The sequence below is a fragment of the Carassius gibelio genome, chromosome B2 (genome assembly GCF_023724105.1).
Source record: "Carassius gibelio isolate Cgi1373 ecotype wild population from Czech Republic chromosome B2, carGib1.2-hapl.c, whole genome shotgun sequence".
In the NCBI taxonomy this organism is placed as follows: Eukaryota; Metazoa; Chordata; class Actinopteri; order Cypriniformes; family Cyprinidae; genus Carassius; species Carassius gibelio.
Window position 1 is genome coordinate 12,303,929 of NC_068397.1, and position 27,327 is coordinate 12,331,255.

At 38.6% G+C, this 27,327-nt stretch overlaps 1 protein-coding gene across 7 annotated transcripts in view; it reads right to left on the reverse strand.

The window, feature by feature from the left end:
- The window catches only part of ptprfb (protein tyrosine phosphatase receptor type Fb), a 179,163-nt gene that overhangs the window by 42,496 nt on the left and 109,340 nt on the right, over window positions 1–27,327 (reverse strand). For 3 of the 7 annotated variants that reach the window (XM_052548626.1, XM_052548624.1, XM_052548625.1), the window contains 8 exons: window positions 26,761–26,871; window positions 19,833–20,102; window positions 18,040–18,621; window positions 17,259–17,392; window positions 16,310–16,454; window positions 14,312–14,617; window positions 10,628–10,821; window positions 4,534–4,560 (listed from right to left, as the gene is read on the reverse strand). In XM_052548626.1, the coding sequence (XP_052404586.1) occupies window positions 4,534–4,560; window positions 10,628–10,821; window positions 14,312–14,617; window positions 16,310–16,454; window positions 17,259–17,392; window positions 18,040–18,621; window positions 19,833–20,102; window positions 26,761–26,871 (1,769 nt within the window). The remainder of the gene's footprint in view (window positions 1–4,533; window positions 4,561–10,627; window positions 10,822–14,311; window positions 14,618–16,309; window positions 16,455–17,258; window positions 17,393–18,039; window positions 18,622–19,832; window positions 20,103–26,760; window positions 26,872–27,327) is intronic. The other 4 variants (XM_052548628.1, XM_052548627.1, XM_052548629.1 and 1 more) reach the window with 3 other exon arrangements.

The window sequence follows — 27,327 nt, forward strand, 5'->3', positions numbered from 1 at the left end:
ACACAAGTGAACACACACACACACACACACACACACACACAGACACACGCACACACGTTTGTTTTTGTGAAAAGTGGGGACATCCCATAGGAGTAATGGTTTTTATACTGTAGAAACTGTATATTCTATAGCCCTACACCAACCCTACATCTAACCCTAAACCTCACAGGAAACTTTGTGTATTTTTATCTTCTCAAAAAAACCTCATTCTGTATGATTTGTATGAAGTGTTTGGAATCTCCTTGTAATACCTGTCATACACATGTCATTATACAGAGTTGTGTCCTGATATGTCACAAAAAAATGCTTATATTCATAAAGAAATAATATCGGGAAAGTTTAGTTACTAAGGTAATCTCTTCGTAATGTACTTGCAGGGTTACCTGCACATGATGTGCTGAAGATTCTCACACATACACGCAAAGAAGCCAAACTCGCACAATAATTAAAGCATACAGGTTCAACCACACTTTAACACACATATGGAAATAAACCAAGGTCATAATATAACATATGTTTACCCGCCACCCACATTTAAAAACACCAGATTTTTATATTACACATGCCCACACATCCTCTGGTAAATTAAGTTCCCGAAAATGACATTTTAAAAGCTTCCCATTAGCCTTTTTGGCTTGATTAAACCGTGTTTCTTTATAATTAAGTTTTAATTATATTAATACTTATACTATAATATGTGCACAGTTTCACAATTTTCTTTTTTAAATGAAGATTGCTTGGTTTGGTTTGCACTCCTGCTGAAGCCCTAAAGAGGGGGAACATGGGATAAAATGTAGATGATTGGATCAAATTTAAACGACCTTTTAAATTTGAGCGTTTATTCATTACTTTAATCACACAAAATTACTTTTTATAGGCGAAGCAATGGCATTTTCCTCTCTCATTTTCTCCATCTTAAATAGTGCTCTTTTATCAGTTTTTCAAGTAAAGGGAACAGCTTGCACTCTCAGAGAACAGAAGATTAACCAAGTAGGAGGGGGTTAAAACAATTCTGTGAGTAGCGCACTAGGGCACATTCACTTTCAGCAGCAATTTATTCAACATTAAGCAATGTGCGCTCAGAACCCTACCTATCAAAAAAATAAGTAAATAAATAATATATATATATTATATATATGTAGTGACCTTTACATTATCAGTGGTATTAATCGGTGTATGAGTACAACACCCAATACAAGGAACCGTATTGTACCTATACTTGGCAATATTAATCGTTTTTATTTATTTATTTCTATATCATTTGGTTTAATTTTCTGCCATGGACTATTCTTCTCTCTCACAAATCAGACTTTTTTTTTTCTTGCAGTTTTGAGTTTCCTCTCATTAGAATTAATCAGATATTAACTCAAGATATAAACTCAACAAGTTTATTACTCACAATTCTGAGAAAAAATTCAGAATTGTCAGATATGCCTTTTTCTTCACCCAAACAACAGTTAATGACTCGCTATTCACGTTCAAGCTAAATTTGATTCTCTAAAGCTTCTTTTGCTAATGGAACAAGGTGAGACTGTTGGCATGGCATCTGTGGGGTTAATAGGGGTGTGTTTCCTCTATACACTGAGCACAGTCACACTTCATTAGTGAGCTAGCAGCTGATGCCAACCTTCAAAATGGCTGATTGCTAGAATAAATAACACAGAGGTGCACAGATGTCACTCGCTGACACCAGCGTGTCTCTCTGCTGTCAAGCCATAAACAATGTCATCAGTGAAAAAAGAGCAGCACGGTCCCATTACGTGTTGCCGGTACCTCTGAATAGAGCCTGAGGTGAAAGAAATTAATTTTTCAAAGGTGAGTTTACTTTATTACAGCTAAATGTACTATAATATAGTGATGTAACTACTGTCCCGTTGTGTTAGTTGTGTCTCACATTGTCATATTATTAGTATGTGAGAGACATTCAGCCCAAAATTCTGACTAAACTGTGCTACTGTAAATGATAGCAAAGTGCAGACTAATTATCCAATAAACAGAGCGTTGTGAATGTAGAAGCGGGTATGAACCACTGCAGAGCACAGATCCTGAAAGTGCTAAGCAAGTCACAATAAAAAACCTTGTATATAAAATGAAGCAATGCAGGTGTTTGAGATTAAGTATGGTATTTTATTTGTATGATTTTCCCAACCATTATATTCTGACAGCTATGACTGATTGGATCAGCCATTAATCGGAGAGGATCAGTGTCATCTTAATTTCCACCAAAATACCATAATTACTAATTATACCGTAATAAACAAATCTGGCACGTCCTTCAAAATGTGTAAAAAAAAAGATACCAGCCTACTTTGATGGTTGTATCTAAAACTCATCTGTAAAAAAGTGAATAAGTGTTTAGTCACTGTGATCCCAAGATGTGGAAGTGAAAACTTGATATCTTACAAGAAGATGATTCAATTAGAACTTTCCGAAAAGTATCTCAAGGGCTCAGCATTAGGCAATTTAATTATCTCCTGTACTCTCTTAAGTTTTATTTCCATTACCGTATTATGATCGTTATTATTATTTAGCATTTTACACCTTATTCATGTTATTTTTTTGTACCATCTTTTTTTCTTAATCAGCCAATTACTGTAATTCCTACATATTATCCTAATTTGGGTTAGGTAGGATTTTCGAAAGAAGTCCTATATGCTCAGCAAGGCTGCATTTATGTAATCAAAAATACAGTAAAAACAGTAATAAGTGAAGTATTATTCCAATTTAAATTAATGATTTATAATAATTATTCCATTAATAAATGTATTCCTGTGATGGAAAAGCTAAATTTTCCTGTGAATCTTCAATGTAACACGATCCTTTCCACAATAATTTTTTTTTGCAAGGATAGTCCCTTAACTGCCAACATGTGAGAGTTTGGAGTAAATTTGGAGGACAACCTCAATTTGTCAAGCAAAAAAATGTATGCCTGACTAACTAGGGACAGCTCAGGGTCACCGGGTCAGGTGTGAATCCTCGTTTTAACGTATGAATCCGAGATTCCAGAATTCTAGTTAACTGACAGGCTGCCAGACATCCTTGAATCATGGGAGAGCGAAAAGCGAGCGATTTGGCGGGAGCAAGCGATTGGCTCACGCTGAATGTTTTCCAGGCAGGTGGCAGGACGCAGTGGCAGAAGAGCAGGTGCGGTCGCTAACAGCAGGGCTCCAGAGAGACGGCAGCCAGTCTGCTGGCACAGAGATGGGAGGACTGAGAAATGGGGTCAGGCTTCACCGGGAGGAAAACGACACTGGTAACTGAAGTGCGCCCATTTCTTTGGCTCTTTTTTAATGCTCCAAATCTAGGAGGTAAGAGGATTTACTAACGTTAACGCAAGCCAGGCCCCGGACTGTAGTGGGCTGTCAAGCAACTATAAGAATCTTTTGAGGAAACTCTGGAACAATGAGACACACACACACACACACACACAAGGCAAGCTCTCGGACAACACACACCTACACACACAAAGAGCTGTAGTGTTGAAAGCCGATTGTTGTCTGCAGCTTTCTCTTTCCAGCCAGGCTTCACTGGTTTTCAACACTCACAGAACATAACCCTGAACCCATCCCTCTGCTGAAAGCAGGTAACATCATTCAATGCTTTTCTTCCCCAACCCCTTCAGTCATCACACAGGAGCCAAGCAGATTGTAACTTCTCCAGTAATATCCCCTTCCATGCTTCCATGTACTCAAAAAAACAAACAAAAAAATCTAAAGAATAATTAAACTGAAATGCAACATTGGGATTTTTCCGATCAAAAAGTTAAATGATCTAATATTTCTCTAGTCAAATATTGATATCATCTCTCTAGTATTCTCATCTTTGCATGTACAATGTTTCTCATCTTAGTATGAGTGAGGTTTTATCATTCAGGTAATGTTAAACTTGCCAGCTTTTTGTGGAATCTTCAACAGTAGTGCTCTAGTAGTGATGGTCTGTTCCATATTTGTTTTAAGTGCGCATGTGATTGTGTGTGTGTGTGTGTGTGTGTGTGTGAGAGAGAGTGAATAACGGGTACTTGCTATGTGAGAAGTCATTAGTGCAGTCATTACACTGTCAGTGAAATGTGCTCTCAGGGGCCAGACCTTTAGAGCATGCAGCATCATTACCATTAGTAAACACAGTGCATTAGTGGGTGACCTTCAGTATAATGCTGAAAATGCTGCAATTTATTTTGATCTTTTCTCTGTGTGTGAGAGAGAGTAAACGGGTACATAGTTGGGAATGTGTGTTTGCAACAATTTTCAATATATGCTTATAAAAAAATAAAAAAAATCTGCTTTCTTGCTGATTGTGTATTTTTACCCCATTTCCCCCTTTTCAACAAGCTGCTTGGTCCAAATTCATAATAAGCACACAGAGGCTCAATCAAACTGTTAATCCCTCCTCATAGGAAAAAAACAAAGGAGAACTGTTAGTTTCAAATGAAATAAAGCCAAGCCAGAGAAGAAAAAGCGATAGATGAACACAAACTCAAGAGCATTCCCGCAGGCCCAATGCCGCAAACCACCCGCTCACACTTGAGTTACTCACATATTCCGTGGACTCTTCCATTTTCCACTGATGGAAAACACATGACAGATGAGAGGTAGAAAATGAATCAGAGATGGCACTACTGGGGAGAAAAAAAAGCATCGCTACCTTTTTTTTCTCTCATCTAGAGATGAACACATAGCGTTAACAGTGACATGCTACAGAGACAGAGGAGAAGGGTGGAGGAGGAGAGATGACAATATTTCACATTCGACACAGTGCTGCATAATGTCAGGTAAAAGGAGCAGCGGTATACTGCTAACAAAGGCAAGGTGCTTCATTCCGTTGCTCTGTGGGAGAAAGAAATGACAACTATTGCAGCACTTACACCTGGCGCAGGAACGTTTTAGTCTCAGCATGGCTGCAAACACTGCAATTCACAGATACTTACCTGGGCTGAATTCATAATAAACCTGATAAGTGAACTCCAAAAGGCATAGAGAAATATTGTACATTCCAAAACAGTTACCACATATGCACTGCCTGGTTACATGAGTATAATTTAAGACATTTTTTCACAATTTAAAACGTGGATGCACAAAATATTGCTACCAAATAAGTTATTTTAATTTGTAATTGTTTGTTTTTTATTTATTTAGACAAATTAAGAAAATAACAAATATAAGAAAATATCTAAATATTGAACAGATTTGTTTTATTGTAAATGACTAATTTTACTATATTCTGCCCCTTCTGGCAGATACTGATATATCAAAACTTTTTTCTTTAACTGTAAGTGAACCTCATTGGGAATGAAAGACTTTTTCTAGTTGCGAATCTCCTGGTGGTGTACAGCATGAAATCCCATTACCCCCATCGCACTGCCAGCTTGGTGACATCAAACTTTACCGACACTGAGCACCCAGAACCCCTGCTTTTTCTTACCCACCCACAGCAAAAGGCTCTCTCACATGTATGAAATCTTCCCTAGACTGAAAACCAGCATGGAGCCAACTCAACCGGAGTTGATGTTCCTTTTCTGAAAAAAAAAGAAAAAAAAGGAAATTGCTCTTCTATTTCTTGTTCTAACCGAGAATCTGCAAAGTGCAGTGAAGCACGTCACAATATCAGTGTGCGGACCCCCACACTGTAATTTGCTATATTAGATCATTCTGCAAACTTTCATCCATATCCTATAATTGCTTCTCATGATGGAGCTGATGCAGATCTGTGTGTATATTGCATAACAGGACCATTAGCAAACTAGATGGAGGCCAATATTTCAGTCTGTTTCCCTAACACACTGCTTCCCACACACAAACCTCATGCTACCAATCCTATAGGATTGACACCCAGCCTTTGAGGCGCCATGTTAGCCTGCTGGCCACTCAGAGGTGGAAGCCTCATGGATGGTTTTAAAAGCCCCTGACAGCACAAGAGAAACCAGCAACTTTGCCCAGAGCATGCCTTCCTAAAAGTCTGGTAACAATGACTTGATCCAGGGCATGGCTGCCTGGAGGCCAATAAGCGCCCATCATTACCTTTCTCGTTGAGGAGCTGAAGTCATGCTGATAAGTTGAGTGGAAAGCATAGAGGCTGAAACATTGATCAGATATAATGGGCCAGAGAGCGCTTCTAACCCTTCAGATTTGCACTTAAGAGCTGTACTTCAATCATTTAGTCATCGCTGTTTCACTGCATTCACTTCCTCCTCAATGGACTCCTTCTAAACCGCTGCATTTAACTCTCCTATTAATCGTGCACAGTGCTACAGCAACATACACTTAGCACATACGTTCCTTCAAGCTGATCTACACTCGATCATCAACAAAACCCACCACAGCACAGACATAAGAAACATACTCTTAAACAAACAAACCTTTTTAAACTCAAATTAATGAGACATTTTTTTCCACTTATCTGCTTTCTTAATGGGTCCTTGTTTCCACACGGCACTTTAGCCTCTGTTAAACGTACAGCCCTTTCCTTTCACAAAATTATCTCCTCAGAATCATTCTCTTTGAATGCAGGATGAATAAATTAGCCTAGTTTATTAAAAGGCTTCAGAGAGCAGAGAAACCAGGTCAGAACTGATAGGAATCTTCAGATGGAGCCAAATGCGGCAATTTTCAGACTGGATATTAAAATAGTAATGGAAGTCTGTGTTTGTCAGATAGAGGCTGTTGAAGAACAAGAGATGAAAGGGGAAGATGGTGCTGATATTAATCACGGGAAATAAAGGGCTCTCCTCTCTCTCTCCTTCATCTGGCACTGGGGCCACCGAGGCCGGAGTGATTCCCTCAGAGTTGGTGCTCTTTGTGTCTCATATTCGCGTTCACCCATAAAACAGATGCTCTCAAAGTATGAGTAAGTATGAGTCTTAAAGAGCCATTTGCATGACAGCAATTTGCAGTAACAAAGCGACCAGAAGTCATTTACTCTTGAAGTAATTTGAGGCAGTGTGAGTGACACAACTGTTTGCAACATGACAGTTTATGCAAATGACCTTATGCAAATGCACAGTGATGTGATGTAGCAAACACCAATGGTAATGTAGATAAGTGATACATATACACATACCTACTACCAACACACAACCCAAATTAAGAACAACTGAACCAACTAATCAAGGTCTTAAAGCATACTAGAGACTTACAGGCGTGTAAGTGAGTTAAAGCAATTTGGAGCCGAACTAAAACACTGTCCCTCACAACGCAGCTTTGGATATGTTTTGGGTACCAGCTCTAGTACTTCAGTACTAAAAGCCACACCACCCACAGCTCCGATCTCTCACTACGTCTGTCATTTGCTCATTCCCTCTTCTATCCTACACCCACAACTAATGCAGCAAGATCCTAACCAAACAGCACAGAAGAGTGACAGCTGTAATTGTAGGGGGCTCTCATGCAGATTTATTGGACATTCTTCATGGAAAGGTTGACAGGCTTCTTTAACGGCCACTTGCTCGGCTCTTGTGGCACACTGGAATGGATCAATTAACTCAATCTCTCGGTTAAATTTAGACCCAGAATGAGGGTGCTGGTGTGTGGGTTCCCAGTGTGGCCTTTTTTGAAAACAAAATGCGTTTATCCCACCCACGAGCAAACAAGTGCTTGCTGGTTTCCTGGCTTTTCAGCTGAGGCCAGAGAGCCAGATGAGAGAGAGGTTTCTCATGTTGCTCGGAGTGAGACAAACGAATGGGTCAAATTATGACAATGTCTTGATACAAACAAAGCCAAATCAATGGTATAGGAGTGCACACCTTTTATGAAAATGTAATATCTTAGGCAGGCTATTAGTAAATTTAAATGAACAGTTGAATAGTTATTTAAATATTTTTAAAGTAGTTTTGTAAGTAATGCAGCCTTATGCCAGACTTTGCCAATCCTTTATTCTACTTAAATCCCTCCTCCAACTTAGATTGCATTGCCTCCTTGCAAAGTCCATGCCCTACATCTAAATATTTTCAATCATTCTTTCACTTTGTTTTACGTCACACTATGGGAGAATTTCCATTTTATCATGAATTTTAGAATTATAGTTAACGGCAACAGTTTATGCAACCAAAAAAATAAAAAAATATATATATAACACTTCTTATTTGTTGTGCTATCTTTATTTTAATCCAGTTCCAGAAATCTATCGCATTATAAAATAAAATGTGAACGTGTTGTTTGATGTTAACATGTTAAGGGAAAAAAAAATAAGTTAAACCAGGTTTTGAAACAAGACAAATTAGAGTTGCAAATTATAATTTGTGTAAGTAGCTAGTTAGTCTGTAACTCTTGTGGTTAATGTTAAATTGGAGCTTAGCTTTTAGGGTTTGAATTGGTTCAGTAATGCATACTAAAAGCAAATGAAAAACATTACACATGCTCCTGCTCTCCTTTGAGATGTTTTAGGAGTCCATCCATGCAGAAGCCCATGCTCTTAGAGCCAGAGTGTCTCTGAAGGTGGTAGAGAAACAGTGCATATTAAAAATGAACAACTGGCAACCCCCAGAAGAACAAAAATGGATGTCTTGAGAAATCCGGGTCTTTTTGTCAAGACAAAAAGCACTACAAGCCATTAATCAAAGCAACTCTGTAACCACCCTGCCGAACCGTTAGTGTTACACAATACACAATGGATTTTCATCACTTCTCCGACACGTTTTCTCTCTTCTTCACTAGCTCTCCCTGGCCAATTACATCCCAGAGAGCAAAGCAACAACACATTCTCTTTTTTCTAAGGGCCAAAGAATGAAGAAAGATGTAGACATAAATTTAACCGGAGTCTTATGATACATCTTCAATGTCTGATAGAAAATAGAGACACAAGATGAAAATAAACAGGCTTGTATGAATCATTGTGTCTCAGGAACCTGATATTTACAAATACATCTCGGCAAGTCTTGCAAGTGTTTTCATGTTTTTTATGACAACGATGGCAAATGAGTCATGTCCTAAGACAAACCATCACAGTTCGTGGTAAATGACTCAACAACGCTTCATGCAATATGAAGGGAAAGTTGTTTGTCAAAGAGGGAGAGACAAGTGCAGGTGCTCTTGGGTTGTGAGAGCAAAGAGGTCGACAGCAGTTCACCTGACAGATACTGTAAACAAAACCTCTCTAATGTTTTTTATTTGTCACAGATGGAAACTAGATGAAAAAAAATGTTGAAAAACTCACAACAAATGTGTCTTGTATGCTGTCAAAAACATTAAGAACTGCTGACCTTGCGACATTAAACAAAGTTTACAAGTTATGTCTTGTGGAGGTGTTGGGCTAGAGGCGCTGGACAGACAAAATATCAAATGCACCACAAACAAGTGTGGCGAAGGTCACAAAGACAACTTCAAGCTCTGAGCAAGGGATTTTATATAATATACTGTATAATATGAAGATGCAATGATATCCATTTTTTAGCCCTAAACATTTATCATCATTGTATGTCAACCAAGAAGGTGCTATCTGAACAATTCATATCGGTCCGATAATCACAAGAGCAATACTATTAACCAATATGCATCCCTTATATGGAATCAATTAACGACAGAAGAGATAACTTGCCAGTTTTAGGGGTGAACTGAACACTGATGTGCAAGTTAATATATTGGCATTTTACATGCACTCCTTCACTTGGGTATGTACTTATGCAAATGAGAAATAATCTTCTCGATGCACCAGAAAACCCCCTTCACCTGCCCATTTACTAAAAACCATTAAAGCCCACAGTGGTCTATAAACGTCTCTTGTTACAGTCTTTTTTTTTTTTTTTTAAGTCTAGCTCAGTGGGGGAAATGCTAACACAGGTAAATGAGAAACTTTTGTTTGGGGGCAAGGAAAGTGCAGAAAAACACATGTCTACGCGAGTTAATTCTCAGCTAACAATTCAAGAGCAGCATTTAAATGCCCCCAGTCTGATTCTCTCTATTCCCGAAAAGTGTCTACTTTAAGATATTCATGGATATCTAAATCCCTCCTAAGGATTACTATCTTTCTTCCATCTCAGTGCACCCACGTTTCTTCAGGCAGTTTTAAATCTCCTTATATTAACGCACCATGAGCGAAACAGAAAAAAAAAAATTACAGAGTAACAAGGCAGTGCATAAGTATTCTTGTTACAATGAGCTGAATTCTTGAAAGGCCACCAAAATCGTGTGCCTATGAAATATTTAACGATTTACATAACACTGAAGAGAAAAAGTGTTTATGTAGACGTGTAGACATACATCCTGAAAATTCATAAGACAGAAAGTTTCTGTTCCAAACCCCGATTTGCCTACCAAGACAGCATTTTTAGACAAGTTACATGCTAACCAACCAAAAGCTTTTTTTTTTTTTTTTTTTTTTCAGACATTTATGCTGCCAAAACCAAGCAGTGTTGCTAAACTATTAAACATTTTTTTAAACATACACACACACACATTTATTATTTTTAATAAATTTTTATGGGAAGCACTATGGTTGTGGCACCCATGTAAAACTTTTCAATAAGTCAATTAAGAGGTCCAATTTCAGTTAGGATGCTCTCGCAGAAGGCAGTTGCCTATTTAAGATGGTGAGAAAGCTTACTAGGGTGTGGAACAGAGTCAAGCTGAGCAATAACAATGGCAACCAACTCACTGTACAAACAGTCAAGTACTACAATAAAAAAATATGCAGGTAGTACCTGTGCTTCAGGCAGAGCAACATCCAATATATTTGGCTGGCTACGCGGCTCTCCGTTCTCTAGACGGGAGTATATGACCTGGTATCCCCGGATCTGGCCGTGCTGCTTCCCAGAAATAGGCGGCTTCCATGTCACACGAATAGCTGTGGAGTTCACAGCCTCTACTTCAACTTTCCGAGGTGGGGCTCCAGGCACTAAAGGGGAACAATTAGATTTAAACTTCTGGATGGAGGCTTTTAGGGTAGCTTGAGATAAAACACTCTAATACATGCTAAGTGTTTGGCTGAGGAGAGGGTATGTGTTTTAAAACATTTGTTGGTTAAAGAAAAAGCTAATGTTGCTTCAGCAAGATTATTCACAATAGTTTAAGGATGCAGAAGACAGTGTCAAGAAAAAAAAGGAAAAAACCTTTAGAACTGCTAAAAGACTAGTAGGTGACGAAGGACAATTAATGTTCTTATAAGGATGTGCTGAAATTCTGCTGAGCTGACATGATTTAGATGAAAGAATTTACTGATTGTGAGTATGACTTGAAAAAAGCTGACTAGAAGAGGGAAACTTATGATACTATTTCTAGGGAACTAGAGACCAAGGTATGGACAAACAGGGCTAAGATGGGAGAGGAATAAAGAATTAGAAAGCATGATTTGAGATAAAGGGAATGAGAATAATGAAGAACCAAGATACATTTCCAGTCAAAATTTTGAAATAAAAAACAAAAACAAAAATTAATTGTCTTATGCTCACGAAGACTGCATTTATTTTACGAAAATTACAGTAAAACAGTAATATTGTGAAAAATTATTTCAATTTAAAATAACAGTTTTCTATTTAAATATATTTAAAGGGTTCATATGATGCATTTTTAAAGATCGTTATTGTGTATTTGGTGTAATAGAATATGTTGGCATGCTTTAATGTTAAAAAATATATTATTTTTCAAATAGTATAGAGTAATTTATCATTTTAATTCAAATTATCAAATGGATGCCACTGTAATGGGGAATTATAAGCCCTTCCTACACTTACCTAAAGTGATACGAGATTTTAAAATGGAGAGAAAAAAGTTTGGTAAAGGGTGGAATCAAACCATGGTTGATCGCATCAAAAATGACTTCGGCATGCGCTTTGCTATCTACACCACCAGACTTGATAATTAATTATCGTCTTTAGTAGTAACCTTACATTGATGGACGGAGTTTGTGTAAATAGCTTGTGCCAACTATTTGTACTTAGTGAAATAGACATTCCGTTTTTTAATAGTGAAATGATGCTCAGCTGTTCTTTTTAATAGTCAACTTATTTTCGAGTCATCTACATAAAAGCCTTGTAAACACTGTCACAGACACGCAGATACATATTTTATTTCATCATGCTGAATGCTCACTAACTGACACGGTCATCACTTTTTCAGGCCATTTTAAGTTTTATTTTGATGTGACACATAGCAGTGATATCTAAGCAGGTGAGTTGTTTCCTTAATACACAGCCAATAAAGCCATAATTTTCTTCATTCAGGCCAAGAGCTCGCACGAAAACAAGAGGTGGGATTTATCGCATGAACCAATCACATCCGATCATAATGATCATATCCAAATAATTGCGCGATGGAGGCACTGCCTCCTCTCACGTGATTTCCCCCCCATTCATTCTCAATTACCCTAAGGGGGAAGCACGCTAAGGGGTCTCTGTTGTAAGTTAATGGGCCAAAGGGAGGCAAGCCTCCTCAAGTATTCTACCCTTGGGTGTCACTGTTGGACAGTGTAACTTTATATAAATGAGTGAGTTTTATACTTTTTCTATTTCAAACAAATGCTGAACTTTCAATTGATCAAAGAATACAGAAAATATGTATAACAGCTTCAACAGAAATATTAAGCAGTTTTCAACATCAACGATAAGACGACCTGTTATTAATAATTAAGCACCAATAATAACTTGATAACTCATCAGCATATTCAAATGATTTCTGAAGGATTATGTGACACTGAAGATTGGAGTAATGGCTGCTGAAAATTCAGCTACTATACAGAAATTCATTACATTTAAAAATGCAGTAAAATAGAAAACCTTTTTTATTACATCAGAATATTAATACAGCCTTGGTGAGTATAAGAGGATTCTTTAAAAAAAAAAAAAAAAAAAAAAAAAAAACAATATTATTCCAACCGTTTGACTGGTAGTGTTACTGGACTTCTTGAGCACTAAGGAAGGTGTGAAGGACAAAACATGGCCTGGGAGAAAGCTGGGGGCTTGTGTATGCGTGCAGGACAGGCGTTGCATGCTCCGGGGAGCAGAGCAAATTCCATTATTTAGAGACAAAGGGCATGTTGTCTGGTAACAGAGCATGCAGTGAGCACATCCGGTCTTATACTGCTCTCCTATGCTCAATAAACTTTCTCCTTAGACTACACTTCTAGAAACCTTATCAAAGCACTCAGGGATTGCCTGAAGTCACACCTGTTACAGCCTCACTATATAACTTGTGCAAACACACACATAAAAATTCACTGTAGCACAACTGAGAAAGGACAGACAGTGAGTAAGAGTGAGTAACTGCTTTCAGGGCTGATGTCTCTGACTTCATGTCTAGGTTAGGGGTTTTTGAACTTTTCAGGTTAAGGACCCCAAAATATGTTGATTCCCTTGCAAAGGAGCCCTTTCTAAAATATAATCTATATAATATAATATATAAAATTTTAAGAATTATACAATAGTATGTACAATGTACATTTTCACATTATTACTGAACGAAAGCCAAAACAAATTAATTTAAAATATAAATCTTTTCAAACCTTTACTATATATATTTTTTTGGATCAGTTGGATCAATCATACAGTAGATAACTGTTGAATGAAAATGTATATAAAAAGTATAAAGCGTTTTTATGAAATATTATTATTATAAATATTTAAAAGAAAACCTGCATATTTAATTTGTTTTTCTAATAAAAAATATATATTTTGATGATTTTATCCTCTATTTTTCCTTGGACCCCCTTGTAGCTCAGGGGGTGACAACCATTGATCTAGGTAATATGGTTAACAGCTGGATTTCCTGCAGAGCTGTGTCGGTTGTTTGATTGAAGTAGAGGACAATAAGACAATCTTTCAATGATAAGATGACCCTGAGCTTTCCACCCTTGGTTTGTGGTCCACTAATTTTATGGTGCTTTAAGAGGATGTTTCTGTGATATTGCTCCCACCTCACTTAAATAGTTGTTTCAACTGTAATTAAAACTCGATGTTTCATCTGCCAAGTTCAGTCACTGTTACTCTTAAGGAGAAGACAGCTTTCAGATCCAGGTTTGATCAAGGACAGGTGACAAACGCCTTTCTTCAAAAACATTTATCAACAAGTTCACATACATCAGTATAACCTTTAGCCTTGGAATTTTTTTAATTATTTGACTTCCGATCATACCACATCATTTCATGAGAAACGTTTGACAAGCAAGCAAAAGTCACAAACACTTAGAATCTAAAGTAATTCCTTGGCAAACCAACTCATAGATGATTCTGTTCATTTCATATCTTATAATTCTGGTGAGACTATTCCAGTCACAAATATGACTAATTGTCAATAGCCATGCTTAAAATTGTTAGCAAAAAAGGGAAGAGAAAGAGAGCAGCCAGCAGCTGCTCAACATTATTAGCAGTCCACACAGAATCCTTTAGACCTACCGTCCTCGTTGGTACGGACACGCACAGCTGTGCTCTCAGGGCCGGGGCCCACATCGGTGTGCGCTCTCACCCACACCTGATACTCCGTCCACTTCTCCAGGCCCTCCAGCACATAGCTGGTGGCATCCGCTCCAATGTCCGGTACCTCATGGCGCTCAGTGTCTTCTCCGTTCACTGCCTGGTAGCTGACTGTGTATCGCACAATAGCGCCATGGCGACTAGCGGCGGGCGGTGCCACCCAACTCACCTTGATGCTGGTGGAGCTCAGACTGAGCAGGTGCACCTCTTGAGGGGGGGCCGAGGGGGCTGCAGGTGGGGGCAAGGCAAGGGGAGGGCATCAAGCAAAATGAAACAACTTAAAGCAAGCTAGCTTCTGGACTGAGAGGTTGGCAAAACAATAGAGAACGACGTTGTGTTGTATTTTTGTCCAATTTCAAATTAAAATTCTAAACTGATTTCATAGCTTAGAAGCTATTTCAGTTTAAATCAAGCTTCTTGAAGGCTTTTCCCCCCAAAATAATTATACCCACCCCAGACTTTTAAATGGAAGTCTTTTTAACAGCTAAGATAGTGTGTTGTTGTTACTATACAATCGAAGACTGATTTAAATGACCTGCCATTACTAAAAAGTATCCTCATTTAGCTGGTGCTGTGTGTTTATTTCTCACCCTGGTCACAGCGATCAGCAAGTCACAACCGTTTACTGCCTTTGTCTGTTTGGGTGTTGACAAGCAGGGGAAAGACCATCGGTTTATGTTTTAACAGGCGTTCACACATTCTCAGTCAGCCTACTGGCTGCGAGACAACAGCCCCCTGTTTGTCAGAGAGCCAAGTGTCAGTGAGTGTGGCAGCTGACGCGTCCGAGAGCGTACTCCACCATCCTGTCTACGCTAAAGTGTGCTGCTAGCTTCTTTTGGCAGGCTTGGTGCCACTTCTGAGAGGCTGAGATAAGCACAGCAGCAGCAAGGCATATTTGATTAAGTCTGTGACTGATTAAGATCAGGTGAGCTATCTAATCAAATGTTCCTGCACAACACAACTCAGTCCAGAGGCATAAAACATTACGACAACAGCACAACAACAATTTACAATGATCAAAAAAGCTAAATGGCATTTGTTCATGCAGCGCTATATGATAAACATAAATGCACAATAAAAAAGTAACAATAATTAACTAAGGAAGAAAAGAGAGATGACGGAGAGGAATAAGAAGTACAAGAAGAATATACACTGGGATTTTAACATGCTTGCATTCCTTTGTTAACAACCAGAGCAGTTTGGTGACATCGCGCCGTTCTTGGCGCCCACGGTGGGATTGAGCACGAGGCATCTCTCATCAGGCGGTCCTTAATCTGACAACTGTGGGAGAGCCGCTACAAACGCCTGATGCTGCAGTAGGTGACAAAAATACTGCAGCCATAGCTGAACATGTTGGCAGATTGTAAGGTGTTATTTTTTCAGGGGGTCCTGACACAAAACTCAGAGATCAAAGGGTCTTTTTGAGTCCTGGAGGAGGTGATAGACAGGTCTCTAGGAGAACATGAGGCTGTGAGAGACTCAGGGGGAAAGGAAGTACTCAGATACCGTGAGATGACTGTAAATGTTGTTATATATTCTCTGAACGCTGAATATCTTTTGATATGATTGGGATGGGCTATATGCAAGCAGAGCATTAAATTTAGCACAAGTGTAGTGCTTCAGCTCCTTTTTCTTGAGTAGGCTTCACTCCTCTGGCTTTTAACATTGCAGCAATTACAAATTACACGGACAGCCTATAAACCAAAATAATAATGAGGCACAAGCAGACACCAAACGTACCTTTTGCCCTTGTCAATGAACTGTATAAAGGTATTCTCTGGCTTAGAGGTGTGAGAGAATTAATGGTGGAGACGGTAGACAATAGCTTGAGAAAGGAAGGTAAAAGCGGTCCTCTGGTTTGTCCATAGGGACAAGTTTTGGTTAGTTGACATGATAAAGACAAAAAAATAGGGCACTTACTGGACTGGGCGGTCCTGGCCTCGATGGGTTGAGTGAAGACCCCTAGCCCCATTTCAGAGCGGGCTGCCAAGGAGAATTTATACAGAGTGTCTGGCTTTAGACCTTCAACAGCGTACGAGCCGGCAGGTTCAAAGGTCACATGGATCTGAAGAGAAAACACCAAAATCTCTATAACCATGTCTTTACTTGACCTTATAGACGTGTTTATTCTAAAGTCAAAATGACATGAAAATCTTGTAATTTTTTATTAATATAACTCAATCTTCTAGTGAAATAACTGGTGATGTACATTGTACTTCTCCAATCATTTAGTCTGCTTAAACTCAATCAGATTCAATCATGAGAAGACGGAGATTTTGAGTAAACAATAACTTACATATTAGTATGTCTTCACAAAGTATGATTTTACATTATTAAACAAAACAAAAACAAAAATAACTGACAGAACATGCATTTTTCAGTATTACTACTGTAGAAATATTTATATATTTATGCTATTTTGTCTCTGTAAGGATCAGCTATATAAATAAATCTACATATATTTTACTCATTATTCATTTTAAGATTATAGAGCAAGTGCCAATTATAGAGCAAGTGCAGAAGCATTGTATTAACATAGATACACACTGATGGCTATCACAATGAGTGTTCATATGACATCTGATCTCAGTGTAGTTGAACTGACATCAAGAAAACACATCCAAACCGTCCATTCCGGCATCAGTTAGAAATGCTGTCAAGCACTGAGCACTGATAAGTACATTCTGTTTTTGCACAATCTAATTCTATCAACTGACTGCAGACTTTTGCCTGCAGTCATTTTGTGAAATGTCAATTTTGGCTATCTTTCATTTGTATCCATGGCCCAGAGCAACAGCTGCACACGTTCAATATCTGGTCTGCTTGTAATTCTGAATGAATCAGGCAGAAACAAGCACTGGCGTGATACCTTGTTCTCTGAGTCAGCCTCCCAATATTGCAGCTCATATTTGATAATGGGGTCCTGGACTGGCCACAGCCAAGTTAGCTGGATCCGTGTATCCAGCTCTGCTTCGGCCTCAAAGTTGGAAGGCTGTGCAGGGACTTGAATTTCAACAGACAAAAAGATGTTAGTGACAAAGGACTCTTCTGAAGTAGTATTTTTCTGGTACTGGCATGACAATGCATTATGCAAAAGTAGGGCCGGGTATTGATACACCTTTCCTGTTCAAATAGATTCCAATTAAATTAAATTTCACTATGATTCTGATTCATTTGGGAACATTTTAGACACAATGTCAATTTTGCTTCTAAAAATTCTCTCCAAGCTTTTGCTGTAAATTATACAAATAACTTTCAAATTTGGTAGATTACAAAAATATGAACCACACCTGTAATATTTTAATATATTCCACAACGAGTAATGATATTAATGATAACAATGTCGATTTATCAGCCCCTTTGACTGATTCAGTTTGAATGATCCATTAAAAAAAGGAATTTATTTATGAATCAGACTATATTGGTTATTATGTATGATTGAATTCACAAAAAAAGAACCTGGCTATTAATAAAAGTTTTTGATTCACTCAAAATAACCAGTTCATATGAATCCTTTGTTAAAGAATCAGACTACACTGATCCTGTGATGTTATTGTATATGACATCATGACCAATCAGCAGAAAAATATATTTATTACTTAGCTCTGTGTAAAAGCATTGACGTATTATTCATTAATCCCAAACATTACCTCCTTGCTGTGTCTTGACTTGCAACACATCAGATGGGGGTCCATCCCCTACAGATGTAAAGCCCAATACACGTAGGCTGTAGGTGATGTCGGGGGTCAGGCTCGAGATGGTTGTGAGACGGCTGTCATCTGTGTTGTGTTTCTGCCAGGCGCTGAGAGGTGCATCCAGGTCAGATGTGAAGTAGATGCGATAGCCTCTAATCTGACCATTAGGTTCCTCCGGCGGTTCCCACTGCACCAACATGGTGCTGGCACTCAGCATACGTGCCTGGACATGCAATGGTGGGGAGGAAGGTGCCTGCTCACCCGTCCTTGTTTCAACTGGGTCGCTGGGTGGCCCACGGCCAATGTTGTTGACCGCCATGACACGGAACTCATACTCGGAATAAGGGCTGAGACCGCCGATGCTATAACGTGTGGTGGCAACACCATCCACTTCCTGGAAGCTGGTGTCAGAGGACTTGGCTCTGTACTGGATAATGTAGTAAGACACAGGTTCAGGGTTTCCAGAATCCCATGTCAGTGTAACACTGGTAGCTGTGGTTTCCGTCACAATTAGAGACGTAGGAGGCTTTGGGAGTGCTGAGGAGCAAACAATAAGAAAGCAAATGAAACAGATGACAGCATATGTAGGCTAAGCTGCCTACACAGTGCACTCCTAAAATAGAGAAAGAAAGGCAATGTAAGACAAAATGAGAAAGAAGAAAGGCCGTGCCGCCTTCGTCATTGTGTCTTTAAGATTTGTGGCTGGACTCCAGATGAATGTCAGTGACATTCTCTGAGTCCATATTGATTGGTGAAGTGCAAAGTGCAATCAATAGAGGCAGCCATGATGACGGGGAACGAAATCTGGCAGGGCTCGGCGTTGTCTGGTGGGACCAGCCACACTGATACAGCTCCAGACATCTGGTCTGGGTAAACACATGCTCAGAATTATCTCAAGTCTTTCATTTTCTCAGAGCCCACAGTAAAATGTGGGAAGCCCCTAAAGCTCAGTCAACACAGAGCAAGTGTCCATGTTTTTGTTGTTGTGTGTATTTGCCAGACGTACCAAACAGCTGATCTGAACTTTGGGGTCGCAGAAAATAATTTTTCTAGTCTCTGACAACCTGTTCAGGGTCTTGGGTAAAATAAGATTGTCTACAGAACCTTTAAACCTTTTAAAAATCTGAAGAACTGACCTTATTCATGTTCTTAATACACATAACTGTTCTAAAACACTTATCCTGCTCCTGCTCGAGGTCAGTCCATGTGACATAATTTTAAATTAAAATCCTTGTGTGCAGGCAACAGCGCATTTGCAAATGATTTCAGTTCTAAAAAGCAAATATCAACTACTGTAAATAGTACACACATGCTTGAGTTTGCACACTCAAAGCGCTATGGGGGCAGGGGCAGTTGCGGCCTAATGGTTAGAGAGTTGGACTTGTAACCTAAAGGTTGCAAGTTCGAGTCTCGATGCTGGCAGGAGTTGTAGGTGGGGGGAACGAATGAACAGTGCTCTCTTCCTCCCCCAATACCCTTGGCTGAAGTGCCCTTGAGCAAAGCACTGAACCCCCAGTTGCTCCCCAGGCGCTGGATATATAGCTGCCCACTGCTCCAGGTGTGTGTTCACATTGTGTTCATTTCTCACTGCTGTGTGTGCGCACTTGGATGGGTTAAATGCAGAGCACCAATTCCGAGTATGGGTTACAATACTTGGCAAATGTCACCACTTTCATTATGAGACAGAGAGGAACATTGGAACTTAAGTATAGCTCGGTCTATACAGTACACTTTTTCAGGGATCTTACCTTTGACAGAAACTTGCGCAGTTGCCTCGATCATACCGAGAGATGAGATAGCCACACAGGTGTAGTTGGTCGACTGACGGATGTTGGTGAGCTCCAGGACATTGCGTCCCACGGGCATTTCCTCGTCCTTGGTGAGCTCCACCTCTCCAGCCATCCATTTGACGTAGGGCATGGGGGCACCTACTGCCACACAGGTGAGGTTGACACTGCCCCCTGGCATCACCTCGTGGTTGGTAGGTGGGATAGAGAAACGGGGCGGCACTCGTCGAACTACCAGAAAGAAGAACATCCAGGGTGAGTTTCAACAGGTAGTATTTTATATAAGTTTTGGGGGGAAAAAAAGAAAGGGAAATCTATTGTGATTGCTACATCTCTAGTGTGAATACTAGGGGCTGTGTCACTAACATGAACAAACTACCATATAGTTGAGCTGACAGGTCAAACAAATTCACTTCAAGGGCCGAGCTGCCACTTTTTCCATTTGTTAAAGCCTGAAGCTTAACAACTGGAGGCAGGAAGTCAATACTGCGGCTCACACATATGTGCAGAAGAGGGGGCGATAAACCAATACGTGCCGGGGGAAGGGTGAAGAAGGCATCGTAATGGTATTTCTTACAGAGCGAGACATTAAAATTCATGCCAAAGGGGGGCTTTATTGAATTGTGGATTTGAGGGGAAAAAAATCATCCTCGCTGAGGCATTGCAGGATGTGGAGTTTTCTCTGTCAGTTTATCGCCCGGTGGCACTGAAACCCCGGTCTGTTGTTGCTCGGCCCTGCCTGGATTCGGGAACCTGTCTGAGACCTTGTGGGAGACGCATTGTTCACTGGGCCCTTCTCTTTGTGAGCCTCTGATATGCAGATAAACCTGACATTAAAAGAGGTTCCCATGGAGACGAAAAAAGAGCCTGCTGACACTGTGCAGAGATGGGGAGGAGAGAAGAGAACTATCAATGGAATTGAAACCTGCCTTGACATATACTGACTCGACTGCATGAGGCCAAGCTCACTGTGTACGAGGACTAATCCACAAGGATCAGCGTGAGAGAAACATCAACGTTTTTAAAGGGTATTCTGTTATCAGTGCAAATACTAGGATGCGTTTCATTCTCTATTGTGCAGGGCTCAGAATCGTAGCTGGTGGCCATCACTGGGGATGCAAATGCTGAACTATTTACAAGAAGAGCAAGCTGGAGAGACTTTTCCTCTCCTATTCTCCCAAAATAGGAGTATAAAACAGCAGCACATTAAACAGACTCCTCCAATTTGTGTTAATGACCCGCTGCCTCATGTCTGTCTATGCAGAAATGGCGTAGGCAATAATTGGTTTCTGCACAGGTCCTCCTAAAATTGGATTCTCGCCTATGTTCTCTCATTTTATTTCCAGATAGATACCATGACCAAGCTTGTTATTCTCCTCATTATGTTTGCACTGTAAAGGCAAAACGATAGACTCTTGAGAATTTTTTCTTTGAATTAGGCAATGGGAAATTCAAAGTACTTCAAGTCCACTGTTGCAAAGAAATTACAGTAGCAATATCATGTCTAAGAAATACAAATATTAACTTTATTGTTTTCCAGGGAACTCTATGACACTGAAAAACCATGACTATGGACATGGACATACAATGATAATGACGTATTACAAGAAGGGGAATTCACTGTGGGTAATACAACAGATGTAAAATAAATACTGGTGATATTTATAATGTAAACCTTCAGCTAACAGGGAGCAGGTTGGTTGAAAGAGTTTCTATTCACAAGCAAAACCATACATGCATTTGGGATAAAACCGAAAACGGGAACTTGTACCTGACAAAAAAGGTTTTAAATAAAAAAAATAAAAAAAATAAAAATGCATTTCAATTAATTAAATTATTTCAAAATATTTTAAACTAACAAATTCTAACTATTCTAGACCAAATGACATTGCTTTCTCTTTTAGTTTTAGAGAAACCCCTATGTCATGGAATATCAGGCTCATGCAAACCACCCGACACAACACATTCAGCCTGGTGAGGGAGTGATTGATAGCAAGGGTCTCTGATTAAAGAGGGATCCAGTTCGAGGTCTGCAAGAAGCGGTTAAGAGTGAAAAGAACCAACCTTCTCGAGGTTCTAAGACATGAGGTGCAAGTTTGACCAAGTGATAGGGAGATGAAATGGAAAGACAAAGACAAATGGGAGACAAGAGAACAGGAAAATACATTTGTAAGTAATTTCATGGCAGTTAGAAAAATGCAATGGAATGTTTAATAAAGACAGAGACACACAATCGAAACATGACACTTCATTCAAAAAAGTTTACACACACACACACACACACACACACACACACACACACATATATATATATATATATATATATATACTGTATGTGTGTGTGTGTGTGTGTGTTTGTGTGTGTGTGTTTATAACATATATAATCAATTAAATATTATGTTAAATTAATTTAAATTATTAACAAATAATATAAATCGTTGATTTTTAGAAGAACGTTGTTATAGTAAAGGGAGAAAGATACAGTAGATAACATGGTTTTAAAGATTAAAAAAATGATTAAAGAAGCATCCAACTTGTGGTCTGCTAGAAGTGGCTAAGAGTGAAAAGAACCAACCTCCTCCAGGGATTACTACTGTATATGAGGTGAGAGTTCGAGCAGGTTATATGACAAAGATGAAATTGAAAGAGACAAATGGAAGACAAGAGAACATGAAAAGACATTTGTGAATAATTTCATGGCAGTTAGAAACATGCAATGGAAGCTATAACAGAGACACTCAAATCACAGCACTCTGAAAACGATTTGTGTATATTCTACAATATATATCATACATGCTGTAGGTTTACTATGTGAAAAGTAAATGCATGCCTACTATAAAATAAATATAGTATAATATTATGCATAAACTGAATATCTGTATGGAATACAGTCACACTGATACAGGTTAATGGTATTTATTTAGGGGAGTCAGTTAGCTAATATGAGTTGCTAGCACACATGCATTGTGACATTAAACAGAAAACTATCACTTAAACATGTCAAAAAGGGGATTTAAATTAAATTAAATTAAATAATAAGTGAATTAATAAAAATGTACTGTTTGTAAAATTTAAGGTGGGTGTTTTACACAGATCAGAGCTACAACATTGCTATCCCTTTTAATCCAGGATCTGGTGTAATCTGTGAAAGCAGCCCCTACGTCATGGAGTATCAGGATCATGCAAACAACCTGACACAACACATTTAGCCTGAACACACAGGTGAGGGGCGGCATAGCAGAGGGAGTGGGACTGATAAACAAGGGTCTCTGATTAAAGAGGGATCCAGTTTCAAGAGTGAAAAGAACCAACCTTCTCGAGGTTCTTAGACATGAGGTGCAAGTTTGACCGAGTGATATGGAGATGAAATTGAAAGACAAAGACAAATGGGAGACAAGAGAACATGAAAACACAGTTGTGAATCATTTCATGGCGGTTAGAAAAATGCAATGGACACTCAGACTTAACCAAATACTATAGAATACTCAAGACGTGTCACTCATATAGTTTTGAATGGGGAAAAATGCAACGCTCAATATGGATGCTCAATTGCAGGACGCCCTGCCTTCTGAATAAAAGAGCCAATCGCTGATCTGTAAAGTCAATGCGTCACAAGACTGCGCACTGGCTGATCTAGCCTGAAAAATTAGCTTTTTATAATGCTATAATAAAAAAAGCAAAATTAATAACATTTATGACACAGTTGTTGTCACATTTCTTTGGTGATTTCAAATATGAAATTTAATCGTAAGCATAGTGAACAGTTTTGGAGAATTTGATGTTTGCCCATTCAAAGAGATAGGAGCTGCACTTTCATGCCCGAGAGGTGTTTCAAAGATGGCCGTCGAGTGACATGACTTGTCTTAAACTTAGATTTGTATATACTGTACCACATATCTCATAAATACTGTAGGTTTACAATGCAAGGTAAACACAAGCCTATTATAAAATAAATGTAAAATAAATGCATCACTGCATGTTTATAGGGAAGTATAACACAGTCACATTAGTTGAAAGGGATAGTCCACCCCAACAAGAAAATTATATCATTTACTAACCCTCATGTCATTCCGAACATATGAGTTTCTTTCTTATGTTGAACATAAAATGAAGATGTTGATGGTCCCCGTTGACTTCCATAGTATTTCTTTCCCTACTATGGAAGTCAATGGGGACCAACAACTATTTGAAACAACTAAATTCTTCAGAATATCTTGTTTTGTGTTAAACATAAGAAAGAAACTTCTACAGGTTTGGAACGACACAAGGGTAGTATGATGTGTAAATGAGGACAACATTTTCGTTTTGGGGTGAACTATTCCTTTAATTACAGATATTAATTTAAGGAGGTAAGTTTATAGGAGGGTATAGAAAGTGGTCGTCCCTCTAGTAAGTTTTTTTTTTTTTCCCCTCAGAGACTTTTGTGGAAAAAATACTGATATTCCACACAGTTAAAAATAAAACAATCAATTTTAAGAAAGTTTAAGAAAAAGTCACAATTAACTTTTATTTTTTTGTTTTAAAGACTTCCACAAAAAAGTCTAACAATCGGACCAGCATAGGATAACTGATATTTCATTGGAATTGTCCTAACATATGTTGGAGGAGTTAGCATTACCGCTATACTATACAGACAAATGACTGAACATTTTCTGACAGCTGTCTCTGTATGCATGTGAGCATACATAACCATATCTCCAGTGAGGCAGAGAAGGCCACTGAGATCATCTAAAAGAGCCGTGGGCCATAATCTGCCACACATTGACACATGAAAGATGATGATGTCAGTTAAAGGCTTGTTAGGACTGCCAGTGTTACACTACAATACAAAATGAGCTGAGTGACAGGCATTAGCAATATTAAAATTAATCTTCCTTAAATATTGAACAAAGGTAAACGGACCCCCACACACAGAAGATACAATAAACAGACAGGCGGGTATGAAGTGTGCGCCCACTTCACTCCGTTTGATTTGTTGTCAGTTTCAAGAGCAGAGGAAGGAGAGCAGACCGTGGTTGACAACTTTTCACTATGGAATAAGCGGCTGACAAATGAGTATTCACATATACAGCCAGTATACATGACTGTGATTCTCCCAGGTGATATAGTCCTCTGTCAGACAGACGGACAGAGCGAAAGAGACAGTCATAGAGAATTTAGACAGCTCCCAGAAAAGTGCTGAGGCCAAGGAAAAAGGAAACAGCTATTGAATACATAGATTCACTGACAGGCTGGCAGTCTTAGACACCCAACTCATCTAGCGTGAGCAGATAAATGAGCGGAGACGGGAGGCTGAGGAATGGTACCAGGACGCTGTGCTGAACGCCCTTGAAGAGAAAGCATGATTAGCTGTTTTATAGAGACACTTTAAAAAACAAGCACCCACACCTAGATGACGGACAGATGGATAAAGGCGACCTATTATGCACCTGTCAGCTGTGAGGAAGTTAGCTGTTGATATAGCTCCAAAAGTTCCTGTTTTTGTTATTCTTACTTTGGCTGTGCACGCTAAATCTCGTTGTAGTGAAAGGTGGGGTCATACAGACTGGTGCACAAATAAATAAATGATAAATATTAATTGAACTATGTACATGAATTTCATAGAACCTTTAAAGAACATGTCCAGCTCATATTTTACCAGAAAACAAAAAAAAATCATTATATATATATATATATATATATATATATATATATATATATATATATATATATATATATATATATATATATATTGTAAAGGGAAAAAAATATATAGGAATTTAAATATTAGGATTTAAATTGTGACGTCAGTTCGTGACAATTAGGCACACATCAAATTGTAAAATATTATAAATAGTAGAAAGATTTAAATTAAAAAGTATTATGAATCAGGCAGTAGTTTATAAATAATAAAACAGCAAGGTAATAAGGTAATATTTAATAAATAAATTATATATATATATATAAATATATATATATATATATATATATATATATATATATATATATATATATATATATATATATATATATATATATATATATATCACATTGCATTTTTGTTCCACTGTGTATATAATTTAAGCTGATTTAAATAAAGTACAAATGATTACTTGACATGAATATCAAATCACTGAGAATGATTACATTATTTTAAAAAATTATTAAATAAATAAATAAACATCTGGATGCATTACCATAATGAGAACTTAGTGGAAAAATGTGTTTAATTTTCATAAAATAATGTTGAAATGCAAACCATAATGTTCCTAAAAACACACAAAATACAATCTGACCCTTTTATTAAGATGCCACTCATAGCAACATCTCGTGATTGAGTTGTACAGGGACGTCTGCAGTTTAATCCCATTGTATGAAACATTTTCTTCCGTTTGTTTGACGGGAAGCATAAGAAGGCTTAGTCTTCAACCTCTTGCGTGACAATTACAGGGTGGCACCGTAACGTCACTAGCTGGAGGCCTTACTGGCAGCCTGCCATAAGCTCCCTGTTATTACCTGCATGGAAAGAGCTGAAGGGGTTGACACTCATAACAACAGCACTCCCAGAGTTCTGTTTCACAGACAATGCCTCAACACCATTATATCTTTAGATACACATATCAATACGGCAGGTGTCCTCTGTGGCACTCACAACTGTCGCCCTCGCAACTGCGAGAAATACGCATGTTTACCTTTGCTTCCGTTGCTATGAATTCAAAACATAGCAGGTGGTGTTTTGTTTCCGGCCTGATTTGGACAACAATTTTGGTTTATCTTGGCTCCGAAATGTCAGACAAAGTTCAACATGCGTGACAGTCAAAACAGAACTGCAACATGGTCAAAATAAAGGTGTGAAGCAATGTAGAGGTAGCTGTTTTGATAGGGGCGTCACCTGGAGCACGTCTCTTACCTCGCACGTAGAGATTGGCAGGGGCCGAGTAGCGCGTCCCGGCGCTGTTCGTAGCCACACATTCGTACTTGCCCTGGTCTGATTCCTCGCTGTTTTCAATCTGCAGAGCTCCTGAAGAGAGATAGAGAGGAAAAAAACAAGGGTAAAGTCACCTCTTTGATTTAAGAACACGATTATGAATCCCCTGTTGCAACTTTCCCCACCAAAGCGCAAACTTTAGCTGCAAACAATCAGTAAACACTCCCTGTTTAAATGTCAGAGCTGTTCCACTGTGTATATAGTTTATTGGCTTAGAATGCTGCCCAAGACATATGCATAGAGCTGATTTTGCAGGTTGAGTGAATCTATAGCTCAACACATTTGCCTTTCACTGTCATTAGAAAAAGCTTTCGGGATATTTATGTCATTGAGTCAGAGCCAATTACGCTACAGCACATGACTTTTTTACTGCTGTGGCATATTTATACACACCGAAAAGAACAAAACTTAAATACTGTACAAAACTACGCAGCCTGTTCTGGATGCTATAGATAAAAAAATGTCCTTCATAAGGTCAAATTAGAAAAA